Source organism: Epinephelus lanceolatus, chromosome 22 (assembly GCF_041903045.1).
Source record: "Epinephelus lanceolatus isolate andai-2023 chromosome 22, ASM4190304v1, whole genome shotgun sequence".
Classification (NCBI taxonomy): Eukaryota; Metazoa; Chordata; class Actinopteri; order Perciformes; family Serranidae; genus Epinephelus; species Epinephelus lanceolatus.
In genome coordinates this window covers 3,252,501-3,276,755 of record NC_135755.1, presented here as the reverse complement: position 1 = coordinate 3,276,755, position 24,255 = coordinate 3,252,501, and the positions used below count along the sequence as shown (strand labels likewise).

Below are 24,255 nucleotides of genomic sequence, written 5' to 3'. Positions count from 1 at the left end.
ATGTCTATTTTCGACATGCTATACTATGACTATTTTTGACATGCTTTACTATGACTATTTTCGACATGCTATACTATGACTATTTTTGACATGCTATACTATGACTATTTTTGACATGCTTTACTATAACTATTTTTGACATGCTTTACTATGACTATTTTTGACATGCTATACTATGGCTATTTTCGACATGCTATACTATGACTATTTTTGACATGCTTTACTATGACTATTTTCGACATGCTTTACTATGACTATTTTCGACATGCTATACTTTGACTATTTTCGACATGCTATACTATGACTATTTTCGACATGCTTTACTATGACTATTTTCGACATGCTATACTATGACTATTTTCGACATAGTATACTATGACTATTTTCGACATGCTATACTATGACTATTTTTGACATGCTTTACTATGACTATTTTTGACATGCTATACTATGACTATTTTCGACATGCTATACTATGACTATTTTTGACATGCTTTACTATGACTATTTTTGACATGCTATACTATGGCTATTTTCGACATGCTATACTATGACGTTTTTATCAGTATTTTTTAACATACTATACTATGACAATTTTATCACTTTTTTCGACATGCTATAGTATGACTTTTTTAGCAGTTTCTTTGACATGCTCTACTATGACGTTTTTAGCACTTTTTCCAAACTGCTAAACAATAACTATTTTCGACATGCTATACTATGACTATTTTCGACATACTAAACTATGACGTTTTTAGCAGGTTTTTTTGACATGCTATGCTATGACCATTTTCGTCATGCTACACTATGACATTTTTAGCAGTTTATTCGACATACTATACTATGACCATTTTCAACATTCTATACTAAGACTTTTTTTTCAGTTTTTTTGACATGCCATACCATACTATGACGTGTTTAGCACTTTTTGCAACATGTTATACTATGACTATTTTCAGCATGCCATAATGTGACGTTTTGAGCAGTTTTTTAGACATGTTTTTCTATGACTGTTTTTGACATGCTATACTATGACAGTTTAAGCATTTTTTTCAACATCCTATATTGTGACTAATTTCAACCAGCCATTCTATGACTATTTTTGACATGCTATACTATGATATTTTTAGCACTTTTTTCGACATGCTATAAATGTGACGTTTTGAGCCGTTTTTTCGACATGCTTTTCCGTGACTATTTTCGATATGCTCTACGTTGACGGTTTAAGCAATGTCTTCAACAAGCTATACAATGACCATTTTCGACATGCTATACTATGACGGTTTTTATCAGTTTTTTCGATATGCTATGTTATGACATTTTTCGACATGCTATAATATGATGTTTTGAGCAGGTTTTTCGTCATGCTATACTATGACGGTTTAACCACTTATTTTGATATGCTCTACTATGATATTTTCAACAGGTGTTTTCGACATACCATATTATGATGTTTTTAAAACTTTTTCAGCATGCTATACAATGACATTTTTAACGCTTTTTTTCAACATACTATACTATGACGTTTTGTGCAGGGTTTTTTTTACATATTATACTATGACTTTTTTGACATACTAAACTGTGATCTTTTGAACAGATTTTTTCACATAACATACAATGACTTTTAAACACTTTCTTCGACATACTAAACTGTGACTTTTTCAACACTTTTTTCAACATACTAAACTATGATGACTTTAACACTTTTTTCAACATTCCATACTGTTTTTAACAGTTTTTTTCTTTTTTTTTTATTTTTACATAAAATACTATGACGTTTTTGACACATTTTTCAACATGCTACACATTGACTCTTTCTGACATGCTATATGCTTACTATGATGTTTTTTTGACACACTATACTATTACTTTATTCGATATACTATACTATGATTTTTTTCAAGGTTCTATACTATGATGTTGCTAACACTTTTTTTAACATAATATAATATGACTTTTTTTTACATACTATACAATGATGTTTTTTAACACCTTTTTCAGCATGCTATACATTGACTCTTTCTGACATGCTATAGGCTTACTATGATGTTTTTCGACATAGTATACTATGATTTTTTTTAGACATACTTTACTATGACGTTTGTAACAGGTTTTTTTGGCATACTATACTTTGACATTTTCTAGCATACTTTACTTTGACATTTTTGTCTCACTATACTATCACATTTTTTAGTATACTATACTATCACGTTTTTTTTGCAAACTGACTTTTTAGATACTATGTTATTTTTGCATACTACACTATGATATTTTTGAGCATACCATACTATCACATTTTCAGACTACTATACAGTGACATTTTTACCGTACTATATTGATATTTTTTGGTAGACATTTTTTTTTAGCACACTATACTAAGACATTTTTAGCATATTATCCTAGTCATTTTTGGCATATTACATAGACAACTATACAGTGACATGTTTAGCATTCTATATTCACATTGTTTGGCATACTATACGATTACATTTTGTGTCATACTGTACTACGACATTTTCAGATGTACTTTTCAGTGACATTTTTAGCATACTGTAATATGACTTTTTTTTATCATACTATACTAAGACATTTGTTAGCATATCGTTCTATGACATTTTTGGCATACTATACCATGATATTGTCTATGGCTTTCATACTGTATTATATATTACACGTTTACTTTTAATTTTGGGTGTGATTAAGTAGCAAATACGATTCTCTTCATCTTTCTGTAGGTCAAGCCAGATGTGTGAGGGGACAAAACTGAAATAAAATGAGCAGAAAAGAAGACATTTGTTGAGCTGTTGTAATAGGCTTTCTCTCATTAGCACTGCTTTATGACACAGTGGACTGATCATCATTTATTATCTTACATCAGCATAATATTTACAGAACAACATCATCATCACTCAGTTTCTCATAATAATGTTTGAACAAATTCTTTCTCAGCTTCAAACTGATATATTTTGTTATTACCACAAACCAAATGATTCATTTTGACATTAAATGTTCATTGTTCCAACAACATGTCAGTTTATCTGGTTAGGCCCACAAATAACAGGAGATTTCTTTATTTGATGATGATAATTAGATTTTTGAGAGCATTTCTGGAAGCCCTGCGACTCAGCTGGTGCTGCTGATAAATTCAGTGTGAAGTCTTCTGACTGGCTGGTCGTGTGGAGGGGGCGGAGCCAGAGGCCTGGAGGAGAAGAATAACATTCAAGATCAGCATCTTTTCCGCCTGTAGTGGGGGTGATTTTAACCAGTATGTGGGTCATTTGTTAGCCTGTGTCTCCATTCACAGTGATGTGAATGATGTGTGAGCAGATCCTGTTTGCAGTGCACCCAGTGATGTACAGACAACTCTCACTGTGAGCACTGATACTGAAATAAAAAACCAAAAACATGATGATTCTCAGGCTGGGTCTGCAGCCTCTTTTTTCTATGATTTCTGAGTGGAATTATAGATGTTTATTATGGATGGACATCAGAGATAATGATATCCTCTGCTCACCTTTACCCCTCCTCTTCCTCGTCCACTGAAGACAGTGGTCATTCCTTTGTTGGTGGGGACATGTCGGAGGCTGCGTGTTCTCGCCTCTTTGAGCTCTGACAGAAGCTCTGGGCTGGACAGGGACAGACGTGCTGCACACAAACAAAACAGACAACAAACTCAAAGTTCTGTAGAAAATCATAATGTTGTAAAAACTGTGATAAAAAAAAACTCGACAAATACTGTGATATCAAATTAAAATGTAATGCTTCAAAGTCCAGTCTGAATTTTATGTTTAGGATCAATCCTCTCCATCAGAGGGCGCTGTTTACTGTAAAGTGAGCTGTTAAACATCAGCTTCACCTTTCATGTTCTATAAAGTGACATCCAGCTCACCTTGTCTGTTGTTGCAAGGAGAAGATGAGCAGGAGGAGGATGAGGAGCTGCAGGGGGAGGCGAAGGGGGATGGACTGAAGGGGGAGTGTAGAGGAGGGGGGGGGGAGGCCGCAGAGGAGACGACACTGGATTCACTGGGGTCACTGCCAGACTGAAATCTGTTCAGACGCTCTGGAAGCAAAAAGACAAAGATGAGACGGATGAGAGGAAGACGGAGACAATGAGCTTTTTGTGGTCACTTGATGTCTCTGTAGTTGTTTTGTGTATTTTTGTGGTTGTGCAGAGACTCTTTTGGGTCGTTTTGTTTCTCTTTATGGTTGGTTGGTTGGTTATGGCTGTAGTTGTGTTTATCTGATGACATAGTTTCTCTAGATGGCATTGCTCTGGCCTCTACCACTACCGTAAGAAACCTCGGAGTAATATTTGATCAAGATTTGTCATTTAATTCTCATTTAAAACAAACCTCACGGACTGCATTTTTTCATCTGCGTAATATTGTGAAAATTAGGCCTATCCTGACCCGAAAAGATGCAGAAAAATTGGTCCATGCTTTTGTTACCTCTAGGCTGGATTACTGTAACTCTCTATTATCAGGTAGCTCTAGTAAGTCCTTAAAAACTCTCCAGCTAATTCAGAATGCAGCAGCACGTGTACTAACAGGAACTAAGAAACGAGATCATATTTCTCCTGTTTTAGCTTCTCTGCACTGGCTCCCTGTAAAATCCAGAATTGAATTTAAAATCCTACTGTTAACTTATAAAGCTCTAAATGGTCAAGCTCCGTCATATCTTAGAGAGTTCATAGTGCCATATTATCCTACCAGAACACTGCGCTCTGAGAACGCAGGGTTACTCGTGGTCCCTAAAGTCTCCAAAAGTAGATCAGGAGCCAGAGCCTTCAGCTATCAGGCTCCTCTCCTGTGGAATCATCTTCCTGTTACGGTCCAGGAGGCAGACACCGTCTCCACATTTAAGACTAGACTTAAGACTTTCCTCTTTGATAAAGCTTATAGTTAGGGCTGGCTCAGGCTTGCCCTGTACCAGCCCCTAGTTAGGCTGACTTAGGCCTAGTCTGCCGGAGGACCCCCCTATAATACACCGGGCACCTTCTCTCCTTCTCTCTCTCTCTCTCTCGTATTCTATTACTGCATCTTGCTAACTCGGCCATTCTGGATGTCACTAACTCGGCTTCTTCTCCGGAGCCTTTGTGCTCCACTGTCTCTCAGATTAACTCATATCGCAGCGGTGCCTGGACAGCGTGACGTGTGTGGTTGTGCTGCTGCCGTGGTCCTGCCAGATGCCTCCTGCTGCTGCTGCCATCATTAGTCATACTTCTACTGTTATTATACACATATGACTATTGTCACACATGTATACTGTCAGATATTAATACATACTTTCAACATATTGTACCACAGTAGCCAGAACTATAACTATAATATTATTACTTTCAATAATGTTGCTGTAAGCTACTGTCATTACCTGCATCTCTCTCTCTCTCTCTCTCTCTCTCTCTCTGTCTCTCTGTCTCATTGTGTCATGCGGATTACTATTAATTTATTATGCTGATCTGTTCTGTACGACATCTATTGCACGTCTGTCCGTCCTGGAAGAGGGATCCCTCCTCAGTTGCTCTTCCTGAGGTTTCTACCGTTTTTTCCCCGTTAAAGGGTTTTTTTTGGGGAGTTTTTCCTGATCAGCTGTGAGGGTCATAAGGACAGAGGGATGTCGTATGCTGTAAAGCCCTGTGAGGCAAATTGTGATTTGTGATATTGGGCTTTATAAATAAAATTGAATTGAATTGAATTGAATCTTCTATGTGGTCATTTTTGTGTTTTGCGCTCATGTTATATCTCCTCGTAGTTGTTTTGTGTCTCTTTGTGGTTGTGTCAAGTTTCTTTTCAGTTGTCTTGCATCACGTGGGGTGGTTTTTGTTTCTCTGTGGTCGTCTTATGTCTTTTTGTGGTTGTTTTGAGTCTCTCTTTGCCTGCTTGTCCCTTTCAGTTATCCATCCCTGTAAAAAGAGGGGACAGGAGACAGAGAGAAAGATGTATTTTTTACCTTGTAGAAACTCTGCTTGCAGCTGTGGACTTCTCAGAGACAGAGGAGGAAGAGGAGGAGGAGATGATGAAGAGGAGAGGAGCTGAGTGTCTGGTGCAGCCGTCACTGAGGTAGAAGTTATTGATGGAGACGAAGGTGGTGATGAAGACTTCATGATGAGTGTCTGCAGTGGTTGGAGCTATAAAGAGATTTCATCTGTTAGTAACTGTAGATCTGTGTTTATGGAGCACCTCAGATCATTATTATTGATAAGGTAAGATTTAATGAATATTGTAAAAGATGTCCTCTAGGTAAAATAATAACCTGGCCCACCACCTGCAGGGACTGGCATTGGGGCCGGGTGCGCAGGCAGGGACCCAGGCATGCTGACCTCTGGCAGCGCAGACTAGCTCATGGAACGTCACCTCTCTGGCGGTGAAGCAACAGGAACTGGTGCAGGAGGTGAAGTGGTCCCAACTAGATAAAGGTGGGTTCACCTTCTGGAGCCAAACTCCTGGAGAGGGGCTGGACTCTCGCCTTCTCTGGAGTTGCCCAGGGTGAGAGGTGCCGGGTGGGTGTGGGGATACTCATGAGCCCTTGGTTGAGTGCTGCTGTGTTGGATTCGCTGAGAGGAAGTCTCTAGCTGCTGTTTGTGCTCATGTACCAAACAGTAGTTCAGAGTACCTGGCCTTCCTGTAGTCTCTGAAAGTTGTTCTCGAAAGGGTACCAACCAGAGACTAGATCTTCTGGAGGATTTCAATGCTCTTGTGGGCAATGATGGAGAAAGCTGGAGGGGGGTGATTAGAAGGAACAGCCTGCCTGATCTGAACCCGAGTGGTATTTTTTATTGGATGTCTGTGCTATGGACTAGCCATAACAAACAACATGTTCGAGCACAGTGACGATGGTCAATGGTCGACTTTGTGGTTGTATCATCAGATCTGCGGCTGTGTGTCATGGACACTTTGATGAAGAGAGGAGCAGAGCTGTCAACTGATCACCACCTGGTGGGGAGTTGGATCAGATGGCAGGGGAGGCTGCCGGACAGACCTGGTAAATCCATCTACCCTGTTGTAAGGGTGAACTGGGAACATTTGGCTGAGGCCCCCTGTCCATGAGGTCTTCAACTCCCGCCTCGTGCATCTCAGAGGAGGTTGAGGACATGGAATCCAAGTGGTCCATGTTGAAAACCATCACCGTGGAGGCTGCTGCCAAAGGTTGTGGTTGGACAGTCGATTGTGCCCGTTGTGGAGCACGCACTGGGGCGGTTTGCAGCCAAATGTGAAGCGGTCGAGATGAGAGTCAGAACCTCCAAATCTGAGGCCATGGTTTTCTGCTGGAAAACGATGGATTGTTCCCTCCAGGTTGGGAGAGAGTTACTGCCTCAAGCAAAGGAGTTAAAGTATCTTGAGGTCTTGTTCACGAGTGAAGATAAAACAGAGCGCGAGATAATCAGGCCTTTGGCTTGCATCAGCAGGGATGTGGGCGATGCGCCGGACTGAGCTGGAAGGTGAGGCTCTTAATTTACTGGTACATTTACGTTTACCTCATAAGTGGAAATTTTCTGAAAGCTCCAAGTTCATGACTTCATGTAGGCGACTTCCCATGTCGTTAACATGTGTTCACTAGTTCCATGTGAATACTGCAAGTATTTTGTGTTATGTTAGCTTGTTAGCAATTTGTTTGTGTTTACAAGCAGGCTAACATGAGCCAATATTTCCTATCTACAACCACAGTGTCACAATATATTTCACATGTCACTTTTCACTCTAGGATTTTCTTCAGGACCAGGGGCATTGGATTTATTATTTGGGGCACTGAGATGGATAAAATTAGCTAGCGCACAGCTTTGGGGCCTCCTTGCCTTACTCCTCGCCACTCAGAGATTACATTGCAAGGCAGCTCTTCAAACACCTTCAGTCAGCAGCTTTAGCAGCTTGATTTCAGCCAGCACTAAGTGAAGGTTCGTCTCCACTGGGCCACCGCTGCAAAACTTAACAGACCCACAGCATGTGTGGACTCTGTAGATACTGCCATTACCAGACAAGCTAACATTAGCTACTGTTGCACACTGTCAACAATGTCGTGGGGCTTAAGACAATTAAGAAACTCAGGAATGGGCATAACGTCACATCCATTGGATTTTCCTGGAGTATTTACCCCAAGTCCTTTGAATAGAAACCTATCCACAGGCTGTGGGAGGCAACTGAGGAAGTCAGGAAAGGTCTCGGAGTTTACGTCACGTTACAACCTGTTCATCAGCTGGCAATAAAGACTTGTTAAAACATGTAAAAACTCATATACAGAACCTTTTCGTACTCAAATAAATGTTCTGAGGTTAATGTGAGGACAGCAGAGGAACGTCCAGAGTAAATAATAACGTTCTTAGTACCAATGATACTGTCGATCAGAGAGTGAAGACGAGGCGAGGTGGAGCCTGATCACTGAATCCTGTGTGACCTGTCTCTCTGAGTGTGAAACTACCAACTCGTCTTTTTCACTTGTGTGTTTGGACCCCTCAGAGGAAACATTAACTGTCCTGCTGTCAAAGGAAACTCCCAGTTCTCCCAGTTCTCCCAGTTAATACTCACTGACTGGTGTGAAGCTGCAGCTCCTCCGCCCGGCTCGTCACAGCAGCTGAATGGGGACTTCCTGCAGCCGGGACAAAGTCTGTGCAGCTCTACCTCACTTTACCACACACGCCACAACTCTGCATGTGTGTGTGTGTGTGTGTGTGTGTGTGTGTTTGCTTTCAGAGAAAACTTCATGCAAAACATACACGACTCAAAAGTCCACATTAATTATTGACATGTTTTTAATGACACTGTTGCCATGGATACCAGGAAGGAAAGAAAGAAAGAGTCAGCTGGACTTTTACCCTCCATTCATTCATTCATTCATTCATTCATTCATGCATTCATTCATTCATCTCCTTCCTGGAAGCTGATATGATCAATAATTTAGCATCAAACATCATAAACATCATGATCATAAATATCTGGTTATTATTTAAACCTGAAGTTTAACTGTAAAATCACTGCAGATAAATGTTTCTTTCTGGTGTGAAGAACTTCAGTGACCACGAGCATCATCAAGGATGATCGAGCACAATCAACAAAAATCACTTAAGATACAAATATTTTACTTTAGTTTGTTGTCTCTGTTCTATTTCCTGTATGACACATTTTAATCAGAGTGTGATGAATTGGTGATTGTGTTTTACGCAAAAACAAAACTGATAAGTGTTTCGTCCTAGAGACCAGATACAGCTCTGATTGTGTCTCTTTGTTGTAGTTTTATCTCTTTATAATAAGTTTGCATCTCTTTGTCATAGTTTTGTCTCTTTATAATAAGTTTGCATTTCTTTGTCGTAGTTTTGTCTTTGTCGTAGTTTTGTCTCTTTATAAGTTTGCATCTCTTTGTAGTAGTTTTGTCTCTTTATAATAAGTTTGCATTTCTTTGTCGTAGTTTTGTCTCTTTATAAGTTTGCATCTCTTTGTCATAGTTTTGTCTCTTTATAATAAGTTTGCATTTCTTTGTCGTAGTTTTGTCTTTGTCGTAGTTTTGTCTCTTTATAAGTTTGCATCTCTTTGTAGTAGTTTTGTCTCTTTATAATAAGTTTGCATCTCTTTGTCGTAGTTTTGTCTTTTTATAATAAGTTTGCATCTCTTTGTAGTATTTTTGCATCTCTTTGTCGTAGTTTTGTCTCTTTATAATAAGTTTGCATTTCTTTGTCGTAGTTTTGTCTTTGTCGTAGTTTTGTCTCTTTATAAGTTTGCATCTCTTTGTAGTAGTTTTGTCTCTTTATAATAAGTTTGCATCTCTTTGTCGTACTTTTGTCTTTTTATAAGTTCGCATCTCTTTGTAGTATTTTTGCATCTCTGTCATAGTTTTGTCTCTTTATAATAAGTTTGCATCTCTTTGTCGTAGTTTTGTCTCTTTACAAGTTTGCATCTCTTTGTCGTAGTTTTGTCTCTTTGTCGTAATTGTGTCTCTTTATAAGTTTGCATCTCTTTGTATTTTTGCATCTCTTTGTAGTAGTTTTATCTCTTTATAATAAGTTTGCATCTCTTTGTCGTACTTTTGTCTTTTTATAAGTTTGCATCTCTTTGTAGTATTTTTGCATCTCTTTGTCATAGTTTTGTCTCTTTAAAAGTTTGCATCTCTTTGTCATAGTTTTGTCTCTACATAATAAGTTTGCATCTCTTTGTAGTATTTTTGCATCTCTTTGTCATAGTTTTGCATCTCTTTGTAGTAGTTTTGTGTCTTTGTCATAGTTTTGCATCTCTTTGTAGTTTTTTCTCTTTGTCGTAGTTTTGTCTCTTTATAATAAATTTGCATCTCTTTGTAGTAGTTTTGTGTCTTTGCCACAGTTTTGTGTCTCTGTCATGGTTTTGAATCTCTGTAGTTGTTTTGTGTCTCTTCGTGGTCTGAAATGTTACAGAAGGCCAACACTAACTTTATGGAACGCTGAGAAAACGTTTATAACATTTGTCAGAAAAATTAACCAGACATGTCCCACGTCTCTTTTTCTTTAATAAAAAATGAAACAAAACCAAGTGTATTCATTATTTACAACAGTAACATGGTACATTATCTGGCTTGTCTTACTGTCTGGTGTGCAGATACAGGTGTGGACAAAACAAACACACAACTCTGAAATAACCAGACATCGTCAAACACTCCTACAGCTGCTCATATTAGCATTTGATCTCATGTTAGCTTTGTAGCTTGCTCCTTTCACTGAACTAATTAAGACATTTGACCTTATTTATTAAATCAGTAAAACGGCTCATTACATTTCAGTTTGTCTTCAGATGAAACAACCAGATAAAACATGGAGGAGCTGGGAGGTGGATTTCTTTTGAGCCAAGCTAGCTGTTCCCACCTGTTTCCAGTTTTTGTGCTAAGCTAAGCTAATCAGCTGCTGGCGTCATATGTCCTCTGTATGTGAGTGTCCATCTACTCTATCAGAAGCCCATAAGTCAGGACAATGAGACAGTTCACAGGTGTTTTGAACTGTACACCACCGAGAACAGGTAACACCATCCCATCATCATCATCACCATCATCACCATCACCATGGTGACGAGGCAGCAGTTAGAGCGTCCACTTCAAACACCTGTGAACACACAGAGGATAAAGAGAGAGGTCAGAACATTAGAAACCCCACTGAATATAATACAGTTCAGTTTAACGATGACCTCAGTGATAAAACAAAAACCAACAGAACAGTGTCAACAAACACTCAACATTACGAACTGGATATAGATCAGCTTTATGGATTGCATTATTCTGCACAGGTGTACCTAATAAAGTGGACACTATGTGGTGAGACATACACATAAATGGAGCCCAAAGTCCACAGAGACAGCGCTGCTTTACAACGATACACTGCCAATAAAAGCACAAAGCTTCACTTTACCTTCAAACAAACAGACAGATTCACATTCTGAGACCAAAGTTTATCTTCCACACTCACACACACATCAGAGTCCGTGTACGTGTACGTCTGTCACTGTGAGGACCAGATTTAAGATTTGGACAATGAAAGAAGGGACATTTCTGCAAAGTGAAGAGTGAGGACATTTTGGCTGCTGGTGGTGGTGGTGGGCCAAAATGAACGAACAAATCTTTCTGAACAACTCTTCTCAGTGTCAGGTATGTGCTGCAGGGTTCACGCACATTTTCAACAACAAAATTGATAAACTTTTCCATGACTTTTCAAGAACCAACAATAAAGATTTATTTTTAAATGATGACTGGTGATGCATTGAAGAGAAGTTGGGTGTGGGGCGGGCAGCATGACATGTCCACAGACCTGACACCATTTTTTCAAAAAGTATCAAAACTCAAATGGTTCAATAATTTTTCATGAATCAACTCGAAGGAGTCGATACTGTGAATAGAATTGGTCTGTCCATCACTGGCCACCGGTTCTCAGGGACCTCACGTCTAAATGTTCAGACTTGGTTTTCAGCTTCAGATTAGATTTAGCTTGAGTTCAGGCTGAGGTCTCAGTAATGTATGATATTAACAATGGTCCTCAGAAGTACAGAAAGACAAACGTGTGTGTGTACCTGGTCTCTCTGTGAGTACATAGACACTTGCTGCTGCAGTAGCGCCCCCCGCAGGTGGTACAGGTGTAGTGAGAGGGAAAACCACAGACACAGCAGAAGTGACGGGGGGGCAGAGATGAGGGAGGGGCCGCTGCAGACAGGTAGTTCGGCTCCGGCCTCTCCGACAGGTTCTACCAATCAGAGGACGGAGCAGGAGTCAGCTGACAACACACCCTCAGCCAATGAGAGAGCAGGAAAAGAGTGAAGCTGTGTGACCCACCTCTTCCTCCAGCAACGTGGTGAAGTTCTTCCTGAAACGCTGCTTAAAGTGATCGCCCCTCGTCTTCCTCTTCTTCTTCTCTGGACACACAGAGACAGAAGGAGAAGAACTTATAACTGTTGTATAACGTCAGTAATCATCTGTCCCCCAAGGGAGGACACAAAGGGACAAGACAGAAACGCCTGTTTTTAGTGATAACATTTTTGCAAAATAAGGACAAATTTTGCAACATGAGGACATTTTTAGAGAGCGAAGACATTTTTGCAAAGCGAGAACATTTCTGGAATTCTAAGAAATTTTTGCAAATTAGAGACAACTTTGGAAAGTTGGGACATTTCTGAAAAGTAAAAATATTTTTACAAAGTAAGGACATTTCTGGAGCATAAGGACATTTTTGCAACGTGAGGACAATTTTGCAACGTGAGGACATTTCTGGAATTCTAGGATATTTTTGTAAATTAAGGACGATTTTGGAATGTTGGGACATGTTTGGAAGATAGGACATTTTTGGAAAGTGAAGACATTTGTGGAAGGTGAGGACAAGTTTGGAAGGTAGGACATGTTTGAAAAGTGAAGACATTTTTGCAAAGCAAGGACATTTCTGGAATTCTAGGAAATTTTTGCAAATTAGGGACAACTTTGGAAAGTCGGGACATTTCTGAAAAGTAAAAATATTTTTACAAAGTGACAACATTTCTGGAACATGAGGACATTTTTGGAGCATAAGGACATTTTTGCAATGTGATGACATTTTTGCAAAGCGAGGACAATTTTGGAAAATCAGGACATTTGTGAAAAGTAAAAATATTTTTACGAAGTGACAACATTTCTGGAACACGAGGACATTTTACAAAATGAGGACATTTTTGCTAAGTAAAGACATTTCTAGGATTCCAGGACGTTTTTTGGAAAGTGAGGACATTTTTTCAAAGTGAAATCATTTCTGGTAAGTGAGGACATATCTCAAAGTCCAGTTCACTCTTGGAATGTGAGGACATTTTTGCAAAGTGAGGACATTGTCTCACCTGGTTCTTCTGTCTCACTGAAGGCAGGCAGGCGGGCAGTAGGACCTGGGGGAGGGAGGGAGGACAGAGGGTCGTCCTGGAAACACAAAACAACATGACCACCGAAAAACTGTCTTCAAAGTCCCGCTAAAGCAAAACTAAACGTGTAATTAAAAACAGTTTGTCACACCAAAGAAAAGTGTGTCATTAACCAACCAGCCAAATGTAAATTATTAAACAATCGCCAGAGAGCGGAGTGAGAGAGTGGTACATCCTGTCAGCCGAAGGGTTTCCTATCTGTGCAGCCGAGCACCGCAGCACCTCCACGGACTATTACATCCAGACGGTCCCGGTGTTTCCTCCGCAGGCTCCACTTCACTCAGCTGCCCGATAAACCTGCTGCTTCTTCCCACTTTAACCTGAATAACAAACCAGGGCTCGGTGCTCCGGTTGGATCCAAACGGAGAGCCGGGGCTAGCTCAAAGACTAGCGGAGGCTAACTGGCTGTGCTTCCCTCCGGTCATGCTGCGGCTAACGCTCCGCTAGCCGCTCCCAGCTAGCTCCGGTTTGTTATTCAGGTTAAAGTGTGAAGAAGCAGCGGGTCTGTGGGGCAGCTGAGTGAAGTGGAGCCTGAGGAGGAAGCACCGGTTAGCCCCGGTTTCACTACAGGCAGATTCACTCACTACAGGGGCGAGAAAATAAAACCTGAACAGCCAGACACTCACCGACGGCCCGACTTTGGTCGACGGCCGACCGTCGGCTTGGTGTGTCAGAAGACTAATGGTCTGTTAGTGACGGCTGTTAAGTTTGTGTTAATACGACTGTGACATGTAACGGAGACGTTTATTTGTGTATGGATTAGACTGAAAGAGCTCAGAGAGCTCGAGGAGCTTGTGGGACTTCACAACCTCACTGCTCACACACAGTGGTCGAAAGGAACAACACTGATACTCTGACGCCAGTAGTAACGTAGTATTCATACAGTAGGGGAGGAGTTATGATGAGGATGACACCAGTGTGTCATCGAGCAGACTTTTGATGACAAACAGTTGAACAGTCTGACTCCACACTTCAGTCTTCTCACGTGTTATCAACAAGTATTTTCTAACAAATTTAATGTACACAACAAAACACAGACCATCGTCCTCATAACAACAACAACACACACAACTTATTATGAATTAAAGGTCTTTTTCCACAGAGGCAGCAGATTCACACTGACACACCTGGAAGTTGTCTTTCTCCAGAGCCTCCAGCTGCCTGGTCAGTCTCCTCTGTCGGGTGGCTTCATCCAAAACTCTGCGCTGCCCGGCCTCCACCCGAGCTGACACACACACACACACACACACACACACACACACACACACACACAGTTTACATAACTGTGCTGTTAATGACTCCACTGCAGTTTTAATGTAACCTTAAATATAAACCAAACTCAATTATAAAAACTGGTAATTTAATGTTCCCCAACATTCAGGCTGAAACCTTATAAAGCGTCATATATTAGTTGAGGACTTGTTATGAACCAAAGTAGCATTCAGCTGACTCTGGAGCCTAATACATAAAATAAAAATAAATATCTTCATCTTCGTCTCACACAGAGACACAATATAAGAAGAATGGAAATATATTTTAAAAACTGTACTTTACATCTAATCTTTACCTCTCATCTTCGTGTCATGACAATTTAGACAAATAACCACTTGTCTCAGAACCAAACTGCGTTATAACAACTGGTACTCTTATATTGCTTCACATTTTAGTTGTTAACTGAAACCTTTGAAAATGTCTCTTAATCATTTACGACTTGTTATGAACTTAACTTAATTTCAGCGGATGATGGACCCTTAAGACTTTATTTATTTCAATAAAATACCCAGACATCCTCCACTTATCCCGCTGATACAAACCGCAGAGATCGGGTTCCGCAGATGCGGATTTGACTCACTCTGGTGTCACTTATAGGAATAATACACACGCCGAATTTATCATGTTTCCATAAAAAATATTAATCCGTAACGGCAACAACAAATATAGCATCGATCGTTCAGAAAACCACAGTGCCGTTTCAAGTTTACGTTTTGTGAGTTAGCCTCTGTTAGCCGCAGCTAACATGTATGAAAACAGACAAAGAAGCGAACAGAGGAAACGTTAACGCGCATTAACACCTTCAACACTTTGATTTATCACATACTTCAATGTGTGAAGCAGCTCAGCGACTTTTTAATGTAGAATTTGTCTCAAATTAAACAGAACTCACCGGAACCTTTCTTCTCCAGCACCATGATTTCTGTCACTTCCTCTCTACGGCAGCCGCAGAGGTACCAAATCAGTCGAAGCGCGTATTTCTTTACGACAGCTCCACAGATTCACATTTACAAACAGAGACACTTACACAACAACATTAAGGGAAACAATACCTTAACCATATTATTTTTATGACGTACTAAAGCTAAAATGACGCAACAGCTGTGTTGTTGTGATTTTCTTTGCTACGTAGAGCCACGAGGGACATCACTGCTATCAGTTGACCGCGTTTCTGTGTCTTTGTCGCCGCCTGGTGGGGACAGTTCAACTGTTTCTGAATTCAACGGGTTTATAAAACCATTTGAAGTCTGCTTTGAACGTGACAAAGGACCCATATAGATCAGTTGCCATTATTATTAGTTAATACAAATAATTTTAAGGTAAAAAAGATTGTGTAGCGTTGGTGAACACGGTGTCTTTGTGCACAAAATACTCTGAACTCTGCCACTGCAACAGAGTGTGAACAGACTAACACAAGAGTTAAAAGTCAGAACTACAACAAGGGCCAGCTTCTGCTCATCTAAAAAAATAATAATAAAAAAATTATTGTAAATTAGATTAAAAATTTTTTATCATAAATTAGATGAAAAATAGGACTGAGGGACTAAAATAATTAGATGTAAGTCTCAGACCATGTGGTGTGATTAAAAAGCTTCAAAATAAACTGTTAAATGGACTTCAGGCAGCGTCTCTGCAGCGTTCACCAGTTCAGATCAAAACTTTTTTAATAAACATAAAAGTAGGGATGTTCCTTGGGACTTATCTTCTTCACATTTAAACTTTAAACTTAAATTATGACTAGCTTAGTCTAAGAAAAAGATGGAGCACAATTTCATCTGTAGTGTTAAACATTGTCCCAGAAAATACTGACTATATCATGAGAGCCAATTTTTCAATAACCAAACTGTATTTTTAACGCTGCTGAAACATGTGACACATTGTCCTAAAAACCATGGAAACAGCTCACTAAATAAAAGTTAACATACACAATTTATTGGAAACAAAAAAGCTTTAGGGAAATTAATCTTTCAGATACGAGTCTGAAATTTGCAGCTGCATTTTAACACACAATCGCAAAAATAATAATGAAATTCTCCCTGCTTGACTATTATTTCTGGTGCTGACTTGCGAAGGAAGCAACATTTAATCGACTTGTCAACTTATTGCACACAACCCTACATACAACAAAATTTAACGCCAAAATCAAACCAGTAGAGACTATTTAATTTGTGGTTATTTATCAGATGCATGAAAATTGTTAATATTTATGTCATAGTTTTATCTGGTATCTTCCCACTGTTTGTAACAAAAATTCAATGATTTATAATTCCAAATGACTTTTCCAAAAATGTGTAATTAATTTACTATCTGCATGACTTTTTCAAAAATTGATTATTATTTTAATAATTCCACTACTTTTCCTAAATCAAATTAATTACTGTGCGATTCCCATGTCTTTTCCAGCCCTGGAAAACATGACTGTGAAATTCCATTACTTTTCCAGGTTTTCCATGACCATGGGAACCCTGGACAATGAAAAAAAAAAAAAATCAACATAATGAAAATTAGTCATCGAATGTTTTGTATTTTAAACTTTGCAGCAGCTCCAGAAAACAGTTGACAGAAAACTTTTATTTTTCAAATGTCTAAACTCTGCAACAGCTTCACTTTCCCCTGACACAGAAAACAAACACACCCCGCTGTGACAGTAAAATTATTTATTCAAATCTCAAAACTTTATTTGCTCAGTCACTAACAAATAATTTAATGCAGTTTGTACAAAGCCAGAGACAGTTGAATCCTCGTATCGACAGGCACGCATGGAGAGAAAATGAAGGCCGCATCAGGTGGAAACTTCGTAAGTCCAGTTTTTGTGGAGCTGCTCCTCAAAAGCATCAAAACATAACAAAAGGAAATAAACACTGAGAGGAGACGACGGCTTCACGCCAACGAGACAATACTCAACTACATGATGGAAACAAAGATCCAAAGAACAAAATGAATTTAAAACACACTGAAGAATAAAACATGAAAATATAAAAGGCCTTTAGTGTTTCTCAGTTTAAAAATATCTCTAACACTCCGTTCACACACTTTTACTCCTCAGACTTGTCAACATTAAAATACTTTTTTAAATATTCTGTCTTAATTTTGCTCTTATGTCTCTCCTGATGTCTCTGACACATCAGAGTAACCCGTGGTTCTCATCATGCCTAGCTACACTGCTGGTTGCCACGGTAACCCCAGCATCACCCAAGTGGCGAGCGAGAGGCGCCTTTTTGTGGTTGATGTTACTCAAAGCTGCTGTGGAACAATCAGGAACTTTAGTCTGCAACAACGTCGTTTTTAGAGTTTGATGGAGTGTAACAGCAGCGAGGTGATGCTAACACACGCACGCACGCACGCACACACACACATGAACACACACACACACACACACACACACACACACACACACACACACACACAGGTGGAGTGTGTTCTGATTGCATAGTTTCAGGTAGTGTAAAAAAAAAATAAGGCAGCACGGTGTTACTTGGACAAGCGACTCTTACTTTGAAATACTCATCTGAACTTACCAAATGAAGATAAATAGAGTGACTCTTATTTTGAAATGTTCTGCAATGATGCGTTCAGGTACCTCTATGAAAATCTGTTACACCTGCACCATGTGATCTCATCACCCAATCAGAAATAATACAATCTGCAGGGAAAATTAAAGTCAGGGTGGGAAATGTTTGGAGACGATGCATTCAAGGTCATCACGGCTACTCCTCCGTCCTGTCCGTTTCTATCAGGGATGATGAGGTTGACACACACTCACTCTCACACACACTCACTCTCACACACACAGACACACACACACGCACAGTAGACCAGTTGAAGTGGTTGGTGTGTCTGATTGGCTCTTTAAACACACACACACACACACACACACACAAACAAACAAACACACATACACACACGTCCTGTAGGTGTGTCTCCTAGGGGTCCACGAAGGACACCATGATGTATCTGGTCCCTTTGGTGGTGGGTAGACCCTCATGGTAGTGCGTCAGGCGGCCGGGGTGCATGAAGGACCAGCCCTTCCTCGGAGACTCCACCTTACAGTCGTAACGCAGGAACCTGCAGCCTCCACCCTGACACACACACACACACAGTCTCATATTGAGGCGGCGCTGACCATCACTTTCATTGGTTAAAACATCCCTTACTGATTGACTTAGTGAATAACGTGATGACATAATCACTTTTAGAGAATGAAACACATCAGGAGGTGAAAATGAGCATTAAAGTACAAAAACAATGATCAGTGCATCATTGATTAAAAAAAAGTCTCTGCTCTGGTTTCCTGTTCATTCAGAGTCTGAGTTGTAACTTCCTCCTGAATGATCAAATGCTGGAAGGTTTTATCTGATCACAAGTGAGTTTCTGTGTGTGTGTGTGTGTGTGTGTTTACCTCGTAGTCAATGCCCTTGTTGTTCAGGGCAATGTTGATGGTGAAGGTGGAGGAGTCGTGATGCGGCCGCAGAGCGGGCTGCTCGTCAGGACGGTAACGCACCACAAAGTTCATAATGGCCTGGGCCTGCACACACACACATGATGGGACTGTAGATCAGGACTAAACACCATATTATCACTTCACTGTGTGACACTGTGTGTCACTGAACTTTCTGCTAACTGCTGACCAGAGACTTCACAGCAAAAACATTCATGTAACAGACAGGTGTTTCATAAGCACCAGTGGCTCACCTTTGATTTATTTAATTAAAAACTACTCTATTTAACTTCATTATAACAGAACTTTATTTAACTTTATTATAACAGAACTTTATTTAACTTTATTACAACTGTATTTTATTTAACTTTATTACAATTGTACTTTATTTAACTTTATTGTAACTAAACTTTACCTTGGGGTAACATCTGGACTGTACCTTGGAGTAATATCTGGACTCTACCTTGGAGTAACATCTGGACTGTACCTTGGGGTAATATCTGGACTGTACCTTGGAGTAACATCTGGACTGTACCTTGGGGTAATATCTGGACTCTACCTTGGAGTAACATCTGGACTCTACCTTGGAGTAACATCTGGACTGTACCTTGGGGTAATATCTGGACTGTACCTTGGGGTAACATCTGGACTGTACCTTGGGGTAACATCTGGACTGTACCTTGGGGTAACATCTGGACTATACCTTGGAGTAACATCTGGACTGTACCTTGGAGTAACATCTGGACTGTATCTTGTGGTAACATCTGGACTGTACCTTGGGGTAACATCTGGACTGTACCTTGGGGTAGTATCTGGACTCTACCTTAGGGTAATATCTGGACTGTACCTTGGGGTAATATCTGGACTGTACCTTGGGGTAATATCTGGACTCTACCTTAGGGTAACATCTGGACTGTACCTTGGGGTAACATCTGGACCGTACCTTGGAGTAACATCTGGATTGTACCTTGGAGTAATATCTGGACTGTACCTTGGGGTAATATCTGGACTGTAACTTGGAGTAATATCTGGACTGTACTTTAGGGTAATATCTGGACTGTACCTTGGGGTAATATCTGGACTCTACCTTAGGGTAACATCTGGACTGTACCTTAGGGTAATATCTGGACTGTACCTTGGGGTAACATCTGGACTCTACCTTAGGGTAACATCTGGACTCTACCTTGGAGTAACATCTGGACTGTACCTTGGAGTAATATCTGGACTGTACCTTGGGGTAACATCTGGACTGTACCTTGGGGTAACATCTGGACTGTACCTTGGAGTAATATCTGGACTGTACCTTGGAGTAATATCTGGACTGTATCTTGGGGTAACATCTGGACTGTACCTTGGGGTAACATCTGGACTCTACCTTGGAGTAACATCTGGACTGTACCTTGGGGTAATATCTGGACTGTACCTTGGAGTAATATCTGGACTGTACCTTGGAGTAATATCTGGACTGTATCTTGGAGTAATATCTGGACTGTATCTTGGGGTAACATCTGGACTGTATCTTGGGGCAACATCTGGACTGTACCTTGGGGTAACATCTGGACTGTACCTTGGAGTAACATCTGGACTGTACCTTGGAGTAACATCTGGACTGTACCTTGGGGTAATGTCTGGACTGTACCTTGGGGTAATATCTGGACTGTACCTTGGGGTAATATCTGGACTGTACCTTGGAGTAACATCTGGACTGTACCTTGGAGTAACATCTGGACTGTACCTTGGGGTAATATCTGGACTGTACCTTGGAGTAATATCTGGACTGTATCTTGGGGTAACATCAGGACTGTACCTTGGAGTAACATCTGGACTGTACCTTGGGGTAATATCTGGACTCTACCTTAGGGTAACATCTGGACTGTACCTTGGGGTAATATCTGGACTGTACCTTGGGGTAATATCTGGACTCTACCTTAGGGTAACATCTGGACTGTACCTTGGAGTAATATCTGGACTGTATCTTGGGGTAACATCAGGACTGTACCTTGGAGTAACATCTGGACTGTACCTTGGGGTAATATCTGGACTCTACTTTAGGGTAACATCTGGACTGTTCCTTGGGGTAACATCTGGACTGTACCTTGGGGTAATATTTGGACTGTACCTTGGGGTAATATCTGGACTGTACCTTGGGGTAATATCTGGACTGTACCTTGGGGTAATAGCCAGGATAGAGTTTTTCGGTGACAGGAACGATGTACTCTTTGAGGAATTTCATCCACTCCTTCTCAAATCCGATCTGGTTCATGTGGATATCCACAGTCGGGACATTTTCATAACCACCAGCCAGACGCTCATCCTAAACACACACACATACAGACAAGAAAAACCTTTCAAAACTCAAACCTCATTCTACTCGCCTGTTTCCCACACAGTCAGACAGGTTAATTAACAGGTTACCTTATGCGATCCTCCAGACCATCCTCCATGGTGCTCCATAGTCTCCACCAGATGATCACACATCTTCTCTGAGAAGGCTGGAAACCAGTAAACATCTGGACAGGGCTGAGAGAGACAGATTTCAGATCATTAAACTGCAGATGGTACAGATGATTATTAAAACTTTACTTACTTGTACTGATGTGAAAGGTCAATAAAACACATTCATCTGAAACAGAGCACAGAGACAGAAACAGATATCGAGCTGCTTGTTGGGATATTGTTTTATTACCTGCTCCACAAAACTCTTCTCATCTTCAAAGATCCTGGAGTAGTTCTCATGGATGTACTTCTCCTTCCAGTCCTGAAGATACACACACACAATCAGCCTGTGCTTTCATTCACTTAAACATGTGTTCATGTTCATGTGTTTGTATGTTAGGCTGACCACAGGGTTATCGAAGATCTGCCACATGTCCGGGTGCAGCCTGGATGTGTTGAAGTTGGTGGATGCCACAAGACGACCAAACTCATCGCGGTTTGACACGAACATGAAGACTCCCTGTCGACACAGAGATGAACTTTAACAAAGGCTCATTACACTTCAATGTTTTGGTAAGTATTCTGAGATTCATCCTGTCTTCAAAAACATGCACTGAAGAAACAAACGTGCTGCTGTAGTTGTGAGGTCAGCGGGTGTTCGCCATGTGTTACCTGGTCTCTGATGCTCCTGCAGAACACCATGTCAGGGTCCATCTCCTCGTCCACGTACAGGCTCACCTGGGACAGTTTGGACCGCAGCACGCTGCCTTTGATCAGGTACGCCTGAGTGATGTACGGTACGTTCCACAGTCCGCTACACACATATACACAGGTTAACATATGTCACCTCACCTGTGCTGTGAGAAAACTTCTTGTTTCAGCCTCGTCTATAAACCAAGGTGCAGTCAACTATTTGACTAAACTACTGAGTGCGTACTCACATCCTCTTGCCTTGGACGATTTCAATGTAGTCTTCAGATCTGGAGTAGTAGCCTTCAGGACTCAGAGCACCCCAGAAGTTACTCCACAGCTTCCCGTGTTTGGACAACATGGGAGCTATAACTGATCTGAAACAGAGAATTTCAAACAAACATTTAACACTAATTTTCTCTCATTAAACCAAAACATAAAAACACGTACTCAGAGCGTCTGGTTTGAGTGTAACATCACCAAGCAGTGACTCTGAAAGGTTAAAAACTTTACTAAGTAATGAGAAAACTTAAATCAAAAAATGTTCATTTACAGAAAGAAATATTAGTATCATCCAGCTGCAGAGCAGGACTTCCTGTCCAGCCCACACCACCTTCAGAAAACAAAGGTAGCAGCAGCAGGTTTTAGGGTAGTAGTGTAGTAGTAGTAGTAGTATGTGGTATAGAAGGGTACTAGTGTGTACCTGTTAGAATGTAGGGTATGTAGAAGGGTACTAGTGTGCACCTGTTAGGGTATATAGAAGGGTACTAGTGTGTACCAGTTAGGATGTAGAGTATATAGATGAGTACTAGTGTAAACCTGTTAGGATGTAGGGTACATAGAAGGGTACTAGTGTGAACCTGTTAGGATGTAGGGTGTATAGAAGGGTACTAGTGTGAACCTGTTATTATGTAGGGTATATAGAGGGGTAGTAGTGTGTACCTGTTAGGATGTAGGGTGTATAGAAGGGTACTAGTGTAAACCTGTTAGGATGTAGGGTGTATAGAAGGGTACTAGTGTGAACCTGTTAGGATGTAGGGTGTATAAAAGGGTACTAGTGTGAACCTGTTAGAATGTAGGGTATATAGAAGGGTATATAGAAGGGTACTAGTGTGAACCTGTTAGGATGTAGGGTACATAGAAGGGTACTAGTGTGAACCTGTTAGGATGTAGGGTATATAGAAGGGTATATAGAAGGGTACTAGTGTGAACCTGTTAGGATGTAGGGTATATAGAAGAGTACTTGTGTGAACCTGTTAGGATGTAGGGTGTATAGAAGGGTACTTGTGTGAACCTGTTAGGATGTAGGGTATATAGAAGGGTATATAGAAGGGTACTAGTGTGAACCTGTTAGGATGTAGGGTACATAGAAGGGTACTTGTGTGAACCTGTTAGGATGTAGGGTATATAGAAGGGTACTTGTGTGAACCTGTTAGGATGTAGGGTACATAGAAGAGTACTTGTGTGAACCTGTTAGGATGTAGGGTATATAGAAGGGTACTTGTGTGAACCTGTTAGGATGTAGGGTATATACAAATGATACTACTGTGTTCATGTTAGACTTTTGGATACATGGTTTGTGATTCGTGTGTATTTGTTAGGATGTTGGGTAAACAAAAGGGCGTGAGTGTGTACTAGTTGGGGTGTAGAGTACACACAGACTACGTACTTGTTTTCCTCGATTAGTATCCTCAGTGTGTCTGGGTTTGTCAAGGCCACCTCGGAGTCGATACTGAAGTAGTAATCACACTCTGGATCCTTCTTACACGCCTCGCTGCACACAAACACATAAGTATACATGTTAGTTTAAGTTTTATAACATCTACATTTGTGTTGAGGGTCGAAAAAAGTAATTTTCTGTCAATCAACTAATTGTTTCTGCTCTGGTTCAAAAATGTTCTGAAGAGATCTCCAATGTTCTATGAAAATTCAACCATGTTCTGTTCAGGTTCTAAGATACACTCAAACATCTGTGTGTGGTCTACAGATGTTCTGAAGACTTAAGCTGTTGTTCTGAAGGTGGTGTAGTGTCCTCAGAGGTTGAATAAC

At 40.4% G+C, this 24,255-nt stretch overlaps 3 protein-coding genes across 6 annotated transcripts in view; all 3 read right to left on the bottom strand.

Moving 5' to 3' along the window:
- Positions 1-2,848: 2,848 nt before the first annotated feature.
- LOC117245993 (uncharacterized) lies at positions 2,849-8,664 on the bottom strand. 4 transcript variants are annotated; one of them, XR_004500651.2, is made up of 6 exons: positions 8,520-8,664; positions 5,950-6,127; positions 3,890-4,060; positions 3,515-3,645; positions 3,085-3,199; positions 2,849-2,986 (listed from the first exon to the last, which is right to left on the bottom strand). XR_004500651.2 is itself a non-coding variant. In XM_033609637.2 (5 exons), the coding sequence occupies exons 2-5, from the start codon at positions 6,101-6,103 to the stop codon at positions 3,146-3,148; spliced, it is 510 nt and encodes a 169-aa protein (XP_033465528.1). In that variant the 5' UTR covers positions 6,104-6,127; positions 8,520-8,664; the 3' UTR covers positions 2,849-3,145. The 4 variants fall into 4 exon arrangements, 3 of the variants coding, with proteins under 3 accessions (XP_033465528.1, XP_033465529.1, XP_033465530.1); XM_033609637.2 differs by having other exon boundaries at positions 2,849-3,199; XM_033609638.2 differs by lacking the exon at positions 8,520-8,664 and adding an exon at positions 6,253-8,491 and having other exon boundaries at positions 2,849-3,199.
- Positions 8,665-10,442: 1,778 nt separating this feature from the next.
- Positions 10,443-15,749, bottom strand: znhit1 (zinc finger, HIT-type containing 1). The gene is made up of 6 exons (XM_033609642.2): positions 15,535-15,749; positions 14,498-14,595; positions 13,293-13,368; positions 12,268-12,347; positions 12,009-12,178; positions 10,443-11,050 (listed from the first exon to the last, which is right to left on the bottom strand). The coding sequence occupies exons 1-6, from the start codon at positions 15,557-15,559 to the stop codon at positions 11,029-11,031; spliced, it is 471 nt and encodes a 156-aa protein (XP_033465533.1). The 5' UTR covers positions 15,560-15,749; the 3' UTR covers positions 10,443-11,028.
- A 1,535-nt stretch (positions 15,750-17,284) lies between these two features.
- plod3 (procollagen-lysine, 2-oxoglutarate 5-dioxygenase 3) overlaps positions 17,285-24,255 on the bottom strand; it is a 19,980-nt gene continuing 13,009 nt past the window's right edge. The window contains exons 11-19 of the mRNA XM_033609393.2: positions 23,876-23,980; positions 22,458-22,583; positions 22,189-22,330; positions 21,923-22,036; positions 21,767-21,838; positions 21,496-21,600; positions 21,248-21,394; positions 19,042-19,167; positions 17,285-18,721 (exon numbers count right to left, since the gene is read on the bottom strand). Coding sequence (XP_033465284.1) covers positions 18,566-18,721; positions 19,042-19,167; positions 21,248-21,394; positions 21,496-21,600; positions 21,767-21,838; positions 21,923-22,036; positions 22,189-22,330; positions 22,458-22,583; positions 23,876-23,980 — 1,093 coding nt within the window. The 3' untranslated portion in view covers positions 17,285-18,565. The remainder of the gene's footprint in view (positions 18,722-19,041; positions 19,168-21,247; positions 21,395-21,495; positions 21,601-21,766; positions 21,839-21,922; positions 22,037-22,188; positions 22,331-22,457; positions 22,584-23,875; positions 23,981-24,255) is intronic.

What these genes read in the sequence shown, in the direction of transcription:
- LOC117245993 (XM_033609637.2), bottom strand. Translation starts at nt 6,103, where the DNA reads ATGAAGTCTTCATCACCACCTTCGTCTCCATCAATAACTTCTACCTCA. An exon ending in TCCTTGCAACAACAGACAAG is followed by an intron (nt 3,646 to 3,889) that starts GTGAGCTGGATG and finishes GTTTGTGTGCAG; the next exon opens with CACGTCTGTCCCTGTCCAGC. An exon ending in GAGGAAGAGGAGGGGTAAAG is followed by an intron (nt 3,200 to 3,514) that starts GTGAGCAGAGGA and finishes CTTCTCCTCCAG; the next exon opens with GCCTCTGGCTCCGCCCCCTC.
- znhit1 (XM_033609642.2), bottom strand. Translation starts at nt 15,559, where the DNA reads ATGGTGCTGGAGAAGAAAGGTTCCG. An exon ending in CCACGTTGCTGGAGGAAGAG is followed by an intron (nt 12,179 to 12,267) that starts GTGGGTCACACA and finishes TCTGATTGGTAG; the next exon opens with AACCTGTCGGAGAGGCCGGA. An exon ending in TGTACTCACAGAGAGACCAG is followed by an intron (nt 11,051 to 12,008) that starts GTACACACACAC and finishes GTGTGTTCACAG; the next exon opens with GTGTTTGAAGTGGACGCTCT.